Raw genomic sequence first — 17,789 nt, forward strand, 5'->3', positions numbered from 1 at the left:
AACTGATGAAGCAAATAATACATAAAAGTTAATAAAAAATGACTAAATGCATGTAATGTACGTGGAACAATAGTGTTTTGTTTTGTTGCTGTTATTATTATTTAGTTCATGCTAAAATTGAAGTCCTAATAAGCATTTATTCATAGTCATCACAAAGTGTCCATTTGTACTCTACATTAGTAAGCATGAAATCCCAACGATGCAATGCATTTAACTTGGAAAGAAAATCCTGGAAATGGCCTCTTTCCAAAATTTTCTTCAATGTGGTCACTGAAGCTCCTCTCTCTCCCTTCCTTCCTCCCACACTTGGTCTTACCCTGAACCCCCCATTCCCATCCCTTCTTTCTTGAACTCTTCAAGGCTCTACCTCCTCCATTGTGTGCTAGACCAATTATAGAAGTAATGATTTTCAGAGCGCAGTATGTAGTATGAGTATGTATGTGTAATATAAAGAAGAAAGACAAAGTTGTTTTATGCAAACATTAAGTCAATTATATCTTACACAGTGTCATTGTTGTTGCTTTTATAATGAGCGGAATCCTTGGAAGGAATGTTATGACCATCAGCCAGGTTGTGAAATTTCAGGGAGTGGGAAGGTACAGCACTGCCTCCAGGATCCATCCTAACACAGTCAGAAATTATCCTTCCATTTCAATTACATCCTCTTCATTTTATTGTAATTATTATGCTTTTGCATTGGTGTCTAAAGTGCTCATGATTTAATAAGAAAGGGGCCTATGAATGAAATAAATGTTTCTTTTCTTTAAAATGTTTTCATTTTTTTCTTTCAAAAGTAATTCTAATGCGGTTAAATAAATAATGCAAACATATAAAATATAAAGCTTCTCTTCTTGTGTCCTCACTTCAAGTCAAATAACTTTCTGTTGACTAAGTCAAGTGCAATTTATTGTGTTCTTTTGTTTGAACATAATTCAGTATGAGACTGGGTCTGTTCTTTCTCATGGCAAATTTTGTGTTTGAGGTGCTTTCTGTAGACAGTTCACTATAGACTGGTGGATGAGGCTGTTGGTTTCATTTCAGTGATTTTGATAAAGCTATTTTAGAAGTCTGGTGCAAAGTGGATATTTAAATTTTTGTAGAAAACTATGTAGCCTTAGCAGTGGATCTAAGATTTGCTCTGCTCAGCCCTCTGCTTTCAAGGAATGTTTCTCTATTTCATCACAGAATTTCTGAGAGGAAGGGAAACTTTCTGTCCTCAGTTGTGCTGCTTATTACTTCAAGAGAAACCTTTCTGAAATGGCAGCTTTGGAAATTTCCGCTGGATCAATTGCATAAGGGGTTACCAAGGACCGAAAAGGTCTAGGTCTATATGGATTAAAACAAGATACATTATTTTGTATATATCCTTAGGCATAATTAATTCATTTTAAATAGTCATCATATTACATAAAATATGTCATTTCTAATCTTCTCTAGCAGGAGCATTCCCTCTATCCTGAAACGTAATAAGCATGTGGGCACGTGTAACGTGTCTTATTATTCTAGCCTCACTTTAAAAATTTTAATAAGTAGAGGGGCCGGGGTTACTCAGTTGGTTAAGTGCCTGCCTTCAGCTCAAGTCATGATCCCAGGGTCCTGGGATCGAGCACCGAGTTGGACTCCCTGCTCAGTGGGGAGCCTGCTTTTCCCTATTTCTCTGCCTCTGCTTGTGCTTTCTCTTTCTTTTTCTCTCACATGCTCTCTCTCTCTCTCCCAAATAAATAATCAAAATCTTTAGAAAAATTTTTGAGTGGAAGCATGACTTCACCAACTATGTAGCATCTTTCTACTCAAGAGTGGTGCCTAAGAGAAGAGGTGACATTGAGTACTGCTTCTGGATGTGTTTCCTGTTGGTTCCCTGTTGGAACATCAGGTTTTAGACCCAGGACTGTAAAGAACAGAGGGGACTTGAAGTACTTCAGACTGAATTATAGCTGAAGCTATGTTTTTTTTTTTTTTTTAAAGTGTTAGAAATTTTATTAAAGTTAACATTCCACAAGATCATACTAATACAAATCCAACTGCAAAAATTTCCAGGCATACAAACTAACATCTGTGTTACTGTGCCAGTACATTTTTGACATTTGGAGAAGAAAGCTGAAGCTATGTTAATTCCTCAAACATTTTATTTTTCTCACCAGCACAAGAAATAACCAACTTGTTTTGTGCCTTCCAGGTATATTCATTTCAACCAAATAGAAACACTACAGCCAGAGACCTTTGGAGACCTTCTGAAATTAGAGCGACTGTAAGTGTTGACTTTTTAGAATCCTTTACTTCTGCTTTACTTCTTCAGTTTATAAAATGTATTGACTGCCCAGGAGATCAGGACATTTTGTTGTAAGCCCAAGAAGCAGTCTGCACCTTTGTACTATAAGATAGAGTTACTGTATACCATTCTATAGTTTGAAATCAATGGAGAAAAGACGAATAACCCAATTAAATACAGGGCAAAAGCAATGAACACTTCACGAAGGTGGTAAAACCACTCTGCAAACTTATGACAGAATTTACCACAATTTACCATACACATCCCCTATGACCTATCCATCAGTTCCACTTCTAGTTTTGGACACAAAAGACGTGCACACGTGTGCATATGTGTCAGAAGTGTGTTCTGGAGTATTAATGGCAGTATCACTTATAACAACTCGACCCTAGAGGTACTCAAGCATTCAACAACAAAAGAAGACAAATAAGTTGCTGTATATTCATATATATATATATAGCACATACGAATCTCAGAAACATTTTGAGCAAAAAAAATCTAAACACTGAAAATTACATAGTTTGACTTTTTGTTTGAATTCAGAAATAGCAGGAACAAGTGTAATAGATAGAAGTTAAATAGTGGTTACCCTTGGAGAGAAGGAGATGTTGAGGAACAGCAGGAAGGAGCTTCTGCAGTCCTGGCAGTTTTGTCTTTTTCTGATTTTCCAGCTGTATTCACTTTCAGGAAAGTCATCATACTTATAGCATGATGTGTGTACTTTTCTAGATGAATGCTATATTTAATAAAACTTTATTAAAGACAATGACAAACCAAAAGAACACTTGGAAAGCCTCCTTTTGTATTGTCTTTTTTTATTAAATATTTTAATTTTTTTATAAACACATAATGTATTTTTATTCCCAGGGGTACAGGTCTGTGAATCGCCAGGTTTACAGACTTCACAGCACTCACCATAGCACATACCCTCCCCGATGTCCATAACCCCAACCCTCTGCCAGCCCCACCTCCCCCCAGCAACCCCCAGTTTGTTTTGTGAGATTAAGAATCACTTATAGTTTGTCTCCCACCCAATCCCATCTTGTTTCATTTATTCTTTTTCTACCTCCCAAACCCCCCACGTTGCATCTCCGCTTCCTCATATTAGGGAGATCATATGATAGTTGTCTTTCTCTGATTGACTTAGTTCACTAAGCATGATACCCTCTAGTTCCATCCACATCGTTGCAAATGGCAATATTTCATTTCTTTTTTTTAATTTTTAAAATTTTTTTATTATTTATTTTTTCAGTGTAACAGTATTCATTGTTTTTGCACAACACCCAGTGCTCCATGCAAAACATGCCCTCCCTATTACCCACCACCTGTTCCCCCAACCTCCCACTGCTGACCCTTCAAAACCCTCAGGTTGTTTTTTAGAGTCCATAGTCTCTTATGGTTCGCCTCCCACTCCAATTTTTTTTTTTATAAACATATAATGTATTTTAATCCCCAGGGGTACAGGTCTGTGAATTGCCAGGTTTACACACGTCACAGCACTCATGATAGCACATATCCTCCCCAATGTCCATAACCCCCTCCCCCTCTCCTAACCCCACCTCCCCCCAGCAACCCCCAGTTTGTTTTGTGAGATTAAGAGTCATTTATGGTCTGTCTCCCTCCCAATCCCATCTTGTTTCATTTATTCTTCTCCTATCCACCTAACCCCCCATGTTGCTTCTCCATGTCCTCATATCAGGGAGATCATATGATAGTTGTCTTTCTCCGATTGACTTATTTCACAAAGCATGATACCCTTTAGTTCCATCCATGTCGTCGCAAATGGCAAGATTTCATTTCTTTTGATGGCTGCATAGTTTCCATTGGGTATATATACCACTTCTTCTTTATCTATTCATCTGTTGATGGACATCTAGGTTCTTTCCATAGTTTGGCTATTGTGGACATTGCTGCTATAAACATTCAGGTGCACAGGCTCCATCGGATCACTACGTTTGTATCTTTAGAGTAAATACTTTAGGGTAAATTGCACCCAGTAGTGCAATTGCTGGGTTATAGGATAGCTCTATTTTCAACTTAGTGAGGACCTCCATGCTATTTTCCAGAGTGGTTGCACCAGCTTGCATTCCCACCAACAGTGTAGGAGGGTTCCCCTTTCTCCGCATCCTCACCAGCACCTGTCATTTCCTGACTTGTTAATTTTAGCCATTCTGATTGGTGTGAGGTGATATCTCATTGTGGTTTTGATTTGTATTTCCCTGATGCTGAGTGATGTGGAGCACTTTTTTATGTGTCTGTTGGCCATCCGGATGTGTTTGCAGAAATGTCTGTTCATGTCTTCTGCCCATTTCTTGATTGGATTATCTGTTCTTTGGGTGTTGAGTTTGCTAAGCTCTTTATAGATTTTGGATACTAGCCCTTTATCTGATATGTCATTTGCAAATATCTTCTCCCATTCTGTCATTGTCTTTTGCTTTTGTTAACTGTTTCCTTTGCTGTGCAAAAGCTTTTGATCTTGATGAAATCCCAACAGTTCATTTTTGCCCTTGCTTCCCATGCCTTTGCCAATGTTTCCAGGAAGAAGTTGCTGCGGCTGAGGTCAAAGAGGATGCTGCCTGCGTTCTCCTCAAGGATTTTGATGGATTCCTTTCTCACATTGAGGTCCTTCAACCACTTTGAGTCTATTTTCATGTGTGGTGTAAGGAAGTGGTCCAATTTCATTTTTCTGCATGTGGCTGTCCAATTTTCCCAGCACCATTTATTGAAGAGGCTGTCTTTTTTCCATTGGATATTCTTTCCTGCTTCGTTGAAGATTAGTTGACCACAGAGTTGAGGGTCTATTTCTGGGCACTCTATTCTGTTCCATTGATCTATGTGTCTGTTTTTGTGCCAGTACCATGCTGTCTTGATGATGACAGCTTTGTAATAGAGCTTGAAGTCCGGAATTGTGATGCCACCAACTTTGGCTTTCTTTTTCAATATTCCTTTGGCTATTCGATGTCTTTTCTGATTCCATATAAATTTTAGGATTACTTGTTAAATTTCTTTGAAAAAAATGGATGGTATTTTGATAGGGATTGCATTTAATGTGTAGATTGCTTTAGGTAGCATAGACATTTTCATAATATTTATTCTTCCAATCCAGGAGCATGGCACATTTTTCCATTTCTTTGTGTCTTCCTCAATTTCCTTCATGAGTACTTTATAGTTTTCTGAGTATAGATTCTTAGCCTCTTTGGTTAGGTTTATTCCTAGGTATCTTATAGTTTTGGGTGCAATTGTAAATGGGATTGACTCCTTAATTTCTCTTTCTTCTGTCTTGTTGTTGGTGTACAGAAATGCAACTGATTTCTGTGCATTGATTTTATATCCTGACACTTTATTGAATTCCTGTGCAAGTTCTAGCAGTTTTGGAGTGGAGTCTTTTGGGTTTTCCACATATAGTATCATATCATCTACGAAGAGTGATAGCTTGACTTATTCTTTGTCCATTTGGATGCCTTTAATTTCCTTTTGTTGTCTAATTGCTGAGGCTAGGACTTCTAGTACTATGTTGAATAGCAGTGGTGATAATGGACATCCCTGCTGTGTTCCTGACTTTAACGGAGAAACTTACAGTTTTTCTCCATTGAGAATGATATTTGTGGTGGGTTTTTCATAGATGGCTTTGATAATATTGTGGTATGTGCCCTCTATCCCTACACTTTGAAGAGTTTTGATCAGGAAGGGATGCTGTACTTTGTCAAATGTTTTTTCAGCATCTATTGAGAGTATCATATGGTCCTTGTTCTTTCTTTTATTAATGTGTTGTATCACATTGATTGATTTGAGGATGTTGAACCAACCTTGCAGCCCTGGAATAAATACCACTTGGTTGTGGTGAATAATCCTTTTAATGTACTGTTGAATCCTATTGGCTAGTATTTTGGTGAGAATTTTTGCATCTGTGTTCATCAAGGATATTGGTCTGTAGTTCTCTTTTTTGGTGGGATCCTTGTCTGCTTTTGGGATCAAGGTGATGCTGGCCTCATAAAATGAGTTTGGAAGTTTTCCTTCCACTTCTATTTTTTGGAACAATTTCAGAAGAATAGGAATTAGTTCTTCTTTAAATGTTTGGTAGAATTCCCCTGGGAAGTCGTCTGGCCCTAGGCTTTTGTTTGTTTGGAGATTTTTGATGACTGTTTCAATCTCCTTACTGGTTATAGGTCTGTTCAGGTTTTCTATTTCTTCCTGGTTCAGTTGTGGTAGTTTATATGTCTCTAGGAATGTATCCATTTCTTCCAGATTGTCAAATTTGTTGGCGTAGAGTTGCTCATAGTATGGTCTTATAATTGTCTGTATTTCTTTGGTGTTAGTTGTGATCTCTCCTCTTTCATTCATGATTTTATTTATTTGGGTCCTTTCTCTATTCTTTTTGATAAGTCTGGCCAGGGGTTTATCAATCTTATTAATTCTTTCAAAGATCCAGCTCTTAGTTTCTTTGATTTGTTCTATTGTTTTTTTGGTTTCTATTTCATTGATTTCTGCTCTGATCTTTATGATTTCTCTTCTCCTGCTGGGTTTAGGCTTTCTTTGTTGTTCTTTCTCTAGCTTCTTTAGGTGTAGGTTTAGGTTGTGTATTTGAGACCTTTCTTGTTTCTTGAGAAATGTTTGTACTACTATATATTTTCCTCTCAGGACTGCCTTTGCTGTGTCCCACAGATTTTGAACAGTTGTGTGTTCATTATCATATGTTTCCATGAATTTTTTCAATTCTTCTTTAATTTCTTGGTTGACCCATTCATTCTTTAGAAGGATGCTGTTTAGTCTCCATGTATTTGGGTTCTTTCCAAATTTCCTCTTGTGATTGTGTTCTAGCTTCACAGCATTGTGGTCTGAAAATATGCAGGGAATAATCCCAATCTTTTGATACTGGTTGAGACCTGATTTGTGACCCAGGATATGATCCATTCTGGAGAATGTTCCATGTGCACTAGAGAAGTATGTGTATTCTGTTGTTTTGGGATGAAATGTTTTGAATAGTTCTGTGATGTCCATCTGGTCCAGTGTGTCATTTAAGGCCTTTATTTCCTTGTTGATCTTTTGTTTGGATGATCTGTCCATTTCAGTAAGGGGAGTGTTAAAGTCCCCTACTATTATTGTATTTTTTGTCGATCTGTTTCTTTGATTTTGTTATTAATTAGTTTATATAGTTGGCTGTTCCCATGTTAGGAGCATAGATATTTAAAATTCTTAGATCTTGCGGGACAGACACTTTGAGTATGATATAGTGTCCTTCCTCATCTCTTGTTACAGTCTTTGGCTTAACGTCTAATTGATTTGATATAAGGATTGACATCCCAGCCTTCTTCTGATGTCCATTAGCATGGTTAATTGTTTTCCACCCCCTCACTTTAAATCTGGAGGTGTCTTTGCGTCTAAAATGAGTTTCTTGTAGGCAACATATTGATGGGTTTTGTTTTTTTATTCATTCTGATACACTGTGTCTTTTCATTGGGACATTTAACCCATTAACATTCAGGGTAACTATTGAGAGATATGAATTTAGTGCCATTGTATTGCCTATAAGGTGACTGTTACTGTATATTGTCTGTTCCTTTCTGATCTACTACTTTTAGGGTATCTGTTTGCTTAGAGGACCCCTTTCAATATTTCCTGTAGAGCTGGTTTGGTGTTTGCAAATTCTTTCAGTTTTTGTTTGTCCTGGAAGCTTTTTATCCCTCCTTCTATTTTCAGTGATAGCTTAGCTGGATATAGTATTCTTGGCTGCATGTTTTTCTCATTTAGTGCTCTGAATATATCATGCCAGTTCTTTCTTGCCTGCCAGATCTCTGTGGATAAGTCTGCTGCCAATCTTATATTTTTACCATTGTATGTTACAGACTTCTTTTCCCAGGCTGTTTTCAGGATTTTCTCTTTGTCACTAAGACTTGTAAATTTTACTATTAGGTGACGGGATGTGGGCCTATTCTTGTTGATTTTGAGAGAGGTTCTCTGCACCTCCTGGATTTTGATGCTTGTTCCCTTTGCCATAATAGGAAAATTCTCTCCAATAATTTTCTACAATAGACCTTTGCTCCCTTCTCTCTTTCTTCTTCTTCTGGAATCCCAATTATTCTAATGTTGTTTCATCCTATGGTGTCACTTATCTCTCGAATTCTCCCCTAATGGTTCAGTATTTGTTTGTCTCTCGTTTGCTTAGCTTCTTTATTCTCTGTCATTTGGTCTTCTATATCACTAATTCTTTCTTCTGTCACATTTATCCTAGCAATGAGAGCCTCCATTTTTTATTGCACCTCATTAATAGCTTTTTTTATTTCAACTTGGTTAGATTTTAGTTCTTTTATTTCTCCAGAAAGGCCTTTTATCTCTCCAGAGAGGGTTTTTCTAATATCTTCCCTGCCTTTTCAAGCCTGGTTAGAACCTTGAAAATCGTCATCCTGAACTCTAGATCTGACATACTACCAATATCCAAATTGATTAGGTCCCTTGCCTTTGGTATTGCCTTTTGCTCTTTTTTTTGTGGTGAATTTTTCCACCTTTTCATTTTGTCCATATAAGAATATATGAAAGAGCAAATAAAATACTAAAAGGGTGGCAAAGACCCCAGGAAAATGCACTTTAACCAAATCAGAAGAGACCCCAAATCATGGGGGGGAGAAAGGGGATAAAAAGAAGTTCAGAAAAAAAAATTAAAAAAAAAAAGAAAACAAATTAAAAAAAATATATAAATATATATATATTATATATATAATATATTTTATATATTATAAAATATAAATTTTATATATTTAAAATATATATAATATATATATTTATATATAAAATATAGATTTAAAAATATATAAAAATATATAAAAATATATAAAAATTTTAAATATATATATATAAGATATATAAAAATATATATATTTTAAAAAATATATAAAATATATAAAAAAATATATAAAATATATATACATATATATATATATTAGACTGGTGACTAGAACAGCTTCAGCCACTTAATTTTGGGAGTATTTTGGTCTCTTAGAAGAAACTACCTCCCAAAATTTTAAAGAATGAAAAACATATATAAGGGTAAACACAATGAAGGGATGGAATATGCCTATAAAGATGAAAAAAAATTTTTTTTAATTTCTAAAAAAGAAGTTGATAAAGTAAGTTGGTTGGGAGAATAAAGAAAAGAAAGTGGAGAGATTTTGCTCGGGCTGGAGATTAGAACGAACCCGGAGCTAGATTTAGGGCATATTTTCATCTATTAGAAGAAGTTGTACCCCAAATTTATTAGAAGAAAAAAACCCTATGTGTATACAAAAAATCAAGTTAGATACAATGAAGGGTAAAATATGACTATAATAATGAAGGTTCAAAAAAGATTATTATTATTTTTTGAAAGGTATTATTAAGATAAACTAATTAAAACATAAAAAGAGGAAAGGGTAAAAGTAAAAAAAAATTTAGAATAAGAAAAATAAATAAAATTAAAAAAAAATTAAATTAACTGCAAACTTAGGAATCATGGGGAGAAAGCCATGAATTCCATGCTTTGCTTTCTCCTTCTCTGGGATTCCTCTATTCTTGGTACATGAACTTGGTCTTGGCTGGATTTCTTGTTGATCTTCTGGCTGAGGGGTCTGTTGTAGTGATTCTCAATTGTCTTTGTCCCAGGCAGAATTGTACCGCCCTTAGCAGGCGCTGGGCTAAGTAGTCTGCTTGGGTTCACTTTCAGGAGCTTTTGTTCCTTGAACGCTTTCCATAGAGTTCCGGAGGACAGGAATGAAAATGGCGGCCTCCCAATCTCTGGCCTGCAGGAGCAGAGAGCTCAGGGCCCCACTCCTCAATGTGCCCTCAGAGACAAGCGCTCAATCACTCTTGTCTCCCTGGCCTCTGGCTCCGAGCTCACCCAGCCTGCGACTGGTTCAAGGCAACCCTGAGCTAAGAGCTCACTCCTTGGCTCTGTCTCTGTAGCCAGCTTCCCAACTCTAATACCTGCAAGCTCTGCGACACTCAAGCCCCCGATCCTTCTGTGACCCTATGGGACCTGGGGCCATGCTGACCCCGCATGGGCTTCACCCTAATTTAGCCTCTGGAGTGATGTCCCTCAGTAGAGCAGTCTCTTTAAAGTCCTGATTTTGTGCTCCCTTGCTCCTCCACCTGCCGGGAGCTGGCCCCTCCCCCTGCAGTCTATCTTCCCGTCGCTTTGGATTCAGTTCTCCACAGGTCCTATCTTTCAGAAAGTGGTTGATTTTCTTTTTCTAGAATTGTTGTTGTTCTTCTCTTTGGTGTCCTCCTGTTTGGAGAAATTGGAACCCAGGTGCACTGCTGACAGAAATATAAAATGATGAAGCCACTATAGAAGACAGTATGGCAGTTCCCACCGCTCACCCAGGAGACCCAAACCTGGGTGTTTCAAACTCTGAAACGTGGCATGCTGCCTACTCTCCTGGGGAAGGCTCTTACCTGACACACCCCCTCCCTTAAGGATACCCCCACAGCATGCTGGGCCCTGTCATTTTGACCTGTACTGCCTTTTATCAGATGAAAATACTCTATCCCTTCATTTCCTCTAATACCTTATATTAACAAATTAATTGTGATTTCCTTCATTTCCTCTAATACCTTATATTAACAAATTAATTGTGATTTTAGCCCAAGATATGGATTTTTTTTAATGAACAGAAAAAGTGCAGAATGACGTAGCTAAACTTAATCAGAAATCAGTTTGAATTAAAATATATCTGAAAAGAAATTGTAATTAGGAGTCTGTAGGTTTTGAAAACAATGCCCTTTCACACTGATACATGAAATAGACCAGTAAAATTAAAAGATAAAAAAGCGCTAATCAACCATTATTCTATGCCATGACTCCAAACTTATTTACATATAGAAGCATAGGAACTGTAATGCATAAAATTTCATTGTTTAGATTTGTGTTCTTGCTTTTATGAAAGCATGTATGGAGGAGGGAACTATACCCATTTCCTGCTCTATCAGGCATGAGCAGTGGGTTCCACCTTGGTAAATTCAAGATTTAGCATCACTATGACTAATAACCTCAAAAAAATCTAAGCCACTGACTTCAATGTTGAGGAAAGATTTTCTGATAAAAATAAGCACTGCTTTCTTCCATTGAAAACTGGGAAGGGGTGATTCCTGTTCCCCAAAGGAGATCTTGACGCCCTCACAGGCCTGATGGCAGTGATGGCATCTCCTCCCTTTCAGAGGGAGCTATTATCTTAGGATCCATGAATGGTCTGGAAGGAGTAGGGAACTGAGCAAGGAAAAAAGGCTTAACTTTTAGTTTTCTCCCTATTATGTAAATAAAAACTATATACATATTTTTGAAAGATCTCTGAATATATTAATCACAGTGTATTTTTGTTATATTTCTCTTTTTTTAGTTCTTTAAATTCCCCTGCTTCTTCTGGAGTTGGTTTTTCTTTGTTTTGTCTTGGTTTTTCTTTGCCATGGTTCTGATCAAGCTCCAGAGCCTTGTGATCCTTGATATTTATACTTGAAAATATTGGGTTTGAGGTCTAAGTTTCTCCTGTTCCTTTGTAGGTAGGTCTGTTTTCTTCCAAAATTTCCCATTTTGGAGGGAATTTTAAAATTTTTAAAATTCCAAAGAGAATTTTAGTTTGGACAGTTGGGTAGGAAAATGGAAGATTTCTCCATCTAAAATACTAGAATGTGAAAGGAAAGGCTTCCTCTTCAGTTGCTGCTCCACGCAAAATCAGTCACTTTTCTTTGTCAATTTTTAAAATTTCTTTAGAGAAAAACCTATAAAAGTAAATATATATGTATATATATTTATTAAGAATAATATAATATTTGATAAATAATATATTTAATAATAAGAAATATATATATAAATTTTCTTCCTCTTAGCATTTGGCCACAGCTACAAATTAATTACATTTCTCCATCCACATGTTCAGTGAACCTCATTTACCATCCTGTCCCTCTACTCTGTTTGGTGTCTTGGGTCCCAATCAGATTGTTCCTGCTTCATATATTCTCTGGGATTCTGCTTTTTCTGTTTCATTTTCCAACCTTCTTCCATGCATTTTGTATTTTCCAGAGTTCACTGAAACCTCTTATCTGTTGATAACCTTATGCATCCTGACCTTTTGATTGTTATGGGTTTATTTAATGTATTGAGCATCTGAGCTATTATTTCAGTTGATTTCTGGAAGAGAATGAAGCAAATTTGCATGTTTCATTCACTCTTTTGTGTTAGAATTCTTCTCCCTATGACTTTGAAGTGTGTTTGTTGAGATAATATTTTAAATATTAAAATTAAATTATTTTGTTAAGGTAATTCTCAATCTATACAAATTTAGCATGACTTTGTCTGTAACCACACATCCTCAAGTAATGTGCATTCAGCAGTGGTAGTAACAATAGTTAGGATAGTTCTTTACTTACAGGCTTTGATAAAAGTCCCCATGTGTTGCATTCATGAATACCAACCCTTACCACTTGTGTGGAATGTTCTTTGCCCTGACAGGCAAGTGAAGACATGCATCTTCATCTTTCCTATAAAGAGAAGAGTTAATTTGAAAATCCTGGTCCTTTACCAAACTTAAAATTTTCCCTAGCAATAAGCCTTACTTTTAAACAGTCATAAACTAATTATTATTATGTCACCAAGCAGAAGAATCTTTATGCTTTGGTGAAGGCACATAGGTTGAAATATTCAAGCTGGTAATTTACAGCTTGATGCACAGGCAGAAAGTTGCAGTAATGCTTGTCAAAGTATACAAAAATATGACTTTTTGTGTAATAATTTGTAGTTGGTATTGAAGAACCTGATAACTGTGCTATTTCTCCCCAGTGCCACTTGCCAATTGCAAAGTGGTGGGACTGTAGACATTCTTCAGAAGGCTGGATCCTTGTATTTATTTCATATGCACACTGACCTCAGCAAACTATAGTTTGTATATTGCATGGTTTTTCTTTTAGAAGCTTTAATGAATATCTCCTTAAAAAATGGGGAAAATTATACCAAGGGAAGGAAACCCTGGTATTCTGTAGCCATAAAGAACATTCATGGTGACTAGAATACATTTAGTTTTATTGGTTTGGAAGGAATACCAGCTTGAAACAACATCACACGGGATGCTTTATGGAGCAGCAGGGACTGGCATCCAGTCAATTAGCCCAGAGATAGCTTCTTTAACATGCATATACTTCACTACAACAAAGGCTCTTTCAACAGCTTTCTCTAAGTATAGGATCTGAATGTGGTTTTCTCTACACCTTAGAAGTCTCTTGGATTTCCAGTGGTGATGTCTTGAGATACTAACCTAAATTTCAGGCAGAAGATATACTTTTCTCTCCTCAGAACATTAATGTTGAGAAAACCTATTCATCGCTTGGTTTATTTGATACTGTGTATATTTCTCTCACAAGAAAGAGATCAGACTTTGCATCAATTTCAGTGCAATGGATACTGTTAAATTTCTTTTTAACCAAATATCTTTGGTAAAAAACATTAGCAGCAAATAATTATTATATGAACTTTCCAATACAGGAAGAGATGCTTTTTGGTCTTATTGGAGGCAAAACAATCAAAGTGATATTTCTACAAGCACAACTCAACAAATAGCAGAAGCATTTTGAAGATTAACTTCACAGAAGTTGGAAAGAAGAAAGAGGAAAAAGAAAGCATAGGCATGCAGTTTTGCACCCCTGCTGAACAGTACCACTGAAATATGACTACTATTTTGGTGCTGTCACTGACATAGTAATCTAGGAGATGAATAATAATAACTCTTATAATAATAAGCTCATTTTACAGACAAAGGAACTGAGGTTTAGAGATATTAATCTATTTGAAAACAAATAGTTATAGATACAACAAATAACAATAATATCTGACTTGGGAACCCTAATAATATGTATGACAGAAACTAATGTTGAAATAACGTTAATTTGGACATTTTGTCACTATATCAAATGAAATAAATTTTTTGATAATAATTTTTCAACATTTACATAATTTGTTTCAAAATCTGTGATGATGAAAATATTGTTTTTTTTTCCTTGACTTGTTTTGCCTGTTAAACAATTCTGGTCTACTTGGCTTGGAAAATAGATAACATCTTTCAATCTCTAATTATTGATGCAATTTCTAGCCTTTTAAATATGTTAAGAGAGAAGATCTGGGTGGATCAGTTGATTAAGCAGCTGCCTTTGGCTAAGGTCATGATCAGGGTCCTGGGATGTAGTCCCATGCCCCTGCTTAGCAAGGAGCTTGCTTTTCCCTCTCCCTCTGCCTGATACTCCCCCTGCTTGTATGCTCTCTCTCTTTGTCAAATAAATAAATAAAAATTTTAAAAGAAATATTTTAAGAGAATGATCAACATCATTTTTACTGTTGTTATCACACTGGGCTCTACTCATTTTAAATAGTGAAATAATTTAATAGTCCAAAAAAAAAAAAACACGTGAATAGTTGTCCAAATTATGTGGCTTTCCCCAAGGTTCAGCTGCAATGTACTACACGCTACTTCTCCATTATTAAATTCTATTCTAATATCTTCTGAGATATGGATATGGGTTAGGACTTTTGGGGAATGAGAATTACTGTGTGACTTCTGTCTGTACACCCATCTTAATATAACTAACTCTTCATTTTTTCTTCTCTAGTCATTGCTTCTGAGTTTGGTGAATTGGGTGGGGCAGGAGAAAATGGGTATAAAGAACTAAAATAGTAAGGAACAGGAAAAAAAATTATATCTACTCAGAAGTGCATCAAATTCCAAAGTCATAAAAATATTTTGACTCCTGAGGACACCCTGTTACCTTAGTCCCTAATTGAAAAAATAGTTAAAATTAAACAAAAACCATACATTGCTAGGAAAACATGGCTGTGGAATAGGACTCAGACTGAGGCTGGTTGTAGCTCTTAACATTTTCTGCACACTATTTTTGATAATTTGTGCTCATTTCCACAGTCCCTAGAAATCAATGGTATGGAGCTTTCCTCTGTTTTGCAGAGTACTATTTTGTCTTCTCTTCAAACATGTGCTCTTTGTTGAATATGTTTTCAGCAGTGCTAGTGGGTAGATGAACCTAGCTGGTGATTTCCTAGTCACAGTTTCTCTCCTCACAGTGGAAGAAGTGGTATGGCCAGGGCAGTGTTCAAGGAACCCACACTGGTGCAGAACCGACCAGGTAGAAGGAAGGACAGAAATACTGTGGCCCTGGGCCTCAGAGTGCCATTGGCAACAGAGCCTGGGGATGTGCTTCACTGTGATCTGCCTGGAGCACGGACATGGACATGAATTTGAAAGGGAACAGGCAAATGGTTGGCTGAGCCAGGAACCACAGCAGCACCAAATGGAACTGTCATTTAGCAAGCCTGCTGGTGGCCTCTAAGTGAAAGTAGACAAAGGGTTGCCATCCACAGGATCCAGTTAATCATGGCTCTCTTGCAGGCTGCTGCAGTCATACATCATTGTGCCATTCTCTTTGATGAATGCATTCTCTACCTTGATTTTCTATGTGTTTAAAGACTTATTTCTGTGATTTTTCTTTTTAGCATTTGTAATCTCTAACTAAATAAAACTAGAAATTCAAAAAAACCATGGGTCAGAAAATACATACATGTAAATCTTTAAAAACGTGCTTGCATAAATGATACTCTGTTTTGTATTTGTCCTTTTTCACTGAAATACTTTTTTATGTTTTATTTTTAAATTTATTTATTTTTTTCAGCGTAACAGTATTCATTGTTTTTGCACAACACTCAGTGCTCCATGCAATACGTGCCCTCCCTATTACCCACCACCTGGTTCCCCCAACCTCCCACCCCCACCCCTTCAAAACCCTCAGGTTGTTTTTCAGAGCCCATAGTCTCTTATGGTTTGCCCCCCTTCCAATTTTTTTTTTTTTTAATAAACATATAATGTATGTTTATCCCCAGGGGTACAGGTCTGTGAATCGCCAGGTTTACACACTTCACAGCACTCATGATAGCACATACCCTCCCCAATGTCCATAACCCCCTCCCCCTCTCCCAACCCCACCTCCCCCCAGCAACTCCCAGTTTGTTTTGTGAGATTAAGAGTCATTTATGGTTTGTCTCCCTCCCAATCCCATCTCGTTTCATTTATTCTTCTCCTATCCTCCTCTCACTGAAATACTTTTAAAAATGTATTTGGATTCACAATTCATTAAAAAAAAAAAAAAAAAAAAAAGGAAGCTCTCCCAAAGCATCATTGCTATGTTGTGATTCAAAGTTATCTTTTGTTTTTCAGGTTTTTGCATAACAACAAATTATCTAAAATCCCGGCTGGGAGCTTTTCTCATCTGGATTCATTAAAGAGACTGTAAGTGAAAGCAAGTGCACAGACATAGAAACCTTATGATTTCCCCCCAAATAAATAAATCCTAAGCAATGATTTGCCTTTGTCTCCTTTGGCCCTGAAAGATCATTGCAATTCTAGCATGTAAGGGAGAAAATGGTTTTGTTAACTGCAGAGTGATAGAGGATGCAGACAGTCGACTAAGCTTTCATGTATTCTCTCAGAAGTGATATTCAAAAGGAATATTGAAGAGAGGTTTTCCTTGGTTCTCAGTAATTTCCTTGCTGGTCAAATCTAAAGACTCCCAAGACTTCTTTTCCTTTAACTTTTATTTAAAAAGAGATGTGAGAAGTTCCAAAGAAAGTCTAACTCCTCTGGCCAGGCCTCAGAAGTTTTCCGTTGTTGCAGGTATGGTTACTGATGGAGTTCATTTCTTCCTACACTAAACAATTTGGAGTAAACCTCCCAATCTGTTTGAGCCTCCAACTGCCTTCTCTCTGCCTGTGTGAATCACTTGCCTTTACCCTGATCTGTCTCTTCACCCCTTTCTCTGGGTAGACTTCTGCATTATTGATGGATTTGGGGTTGTTGTTTTTTTCCCTCAGTAAGTCCCAGTTATCAGGTCCTGCTTCCCAGAGCTATTTGGAGGGCACGGAGTGGAAAAATCACGAAAGTGTATCTCTCAGCTGTCTTGGAGGTCATGCTGTTGCTGGTGTCTTTCTGGTGTGATGTGTCCAGGACCAGGTCAATGGGCGAGGAAATGTTAAGATTAAGTAGATATCAGAACACTGGGGGAAATAAATTTGTGTTTAATTGATGCCTGGAAAAAACGCTTGGAATCATTGTGTTTCAAGGATCATAATTAATCAGGAGGAACATTCACCTTGCCCCAGTCCATTTTGTCAAGTGTATATTCTCTACTTTCATTGCAATTCTCACAGTGGATGCTGCCTTACCGTTTCTCCTCAGGCTGTGCTCTTTGTGCTCAGACCCACATCTGCTTGAAGATTCTCCTTTTCTGTCAAAATTTCCTCACTTCTCAGAACTGGTTGCACCACAGCCATTTGGATTAGTGCATCGATTCTTGTTTTGTTGTTTTAAAAGACTTTATCTTTTAGAACAGTTTTAGGTTTTCAGAAAGTACTGAGACTTCCCACATACCCTTTCTTCCTACATAGCCTCCCCCTCCATCACCCTCCACTGGAGTGTTAACATTTGTTAAAATTTATATCCCACAATCA

General features: G+C 36.9%; 1 protein-coding gene across 1 annotated transcript in view; it reads left to right on the top strand.

The window, feature by feature from the left end:
• The window catches only part of PXDNL (peroxidasin like), a 521,054-nt gene that overhangs the window by 357,931 nt on the left and 145,334 nt on the right, over positions 1–17,789 (top strand). The window contains exons 5-6 of the mRNA XM_045982128.1: positions 2,177–2,248; positions 16,501–16,572. Of these exons, the coding sequence (XP_045838084.1) occupies positions 2,177–2,248; positions 16,501–16,572 (144 nt within the window). The remainder of the gene's footprint in view (positions 1–2,176; positions 2,249–16,500; positions 16,573–17,789) is intronic.

This window comes from Meles meles, chromosome 1 (genome assembly GCF_922984935.1).
Source record: "Meles meles chromosome 1, mMelMel3.1 paternal haplotype, whole genome shotgun sequence".
Classification (NCBI taxonomy): Eukaryota; Metazoa; Chordata; class Mammalia; order Carnivora; family Mustelidae; genus Meles; species Meles meles.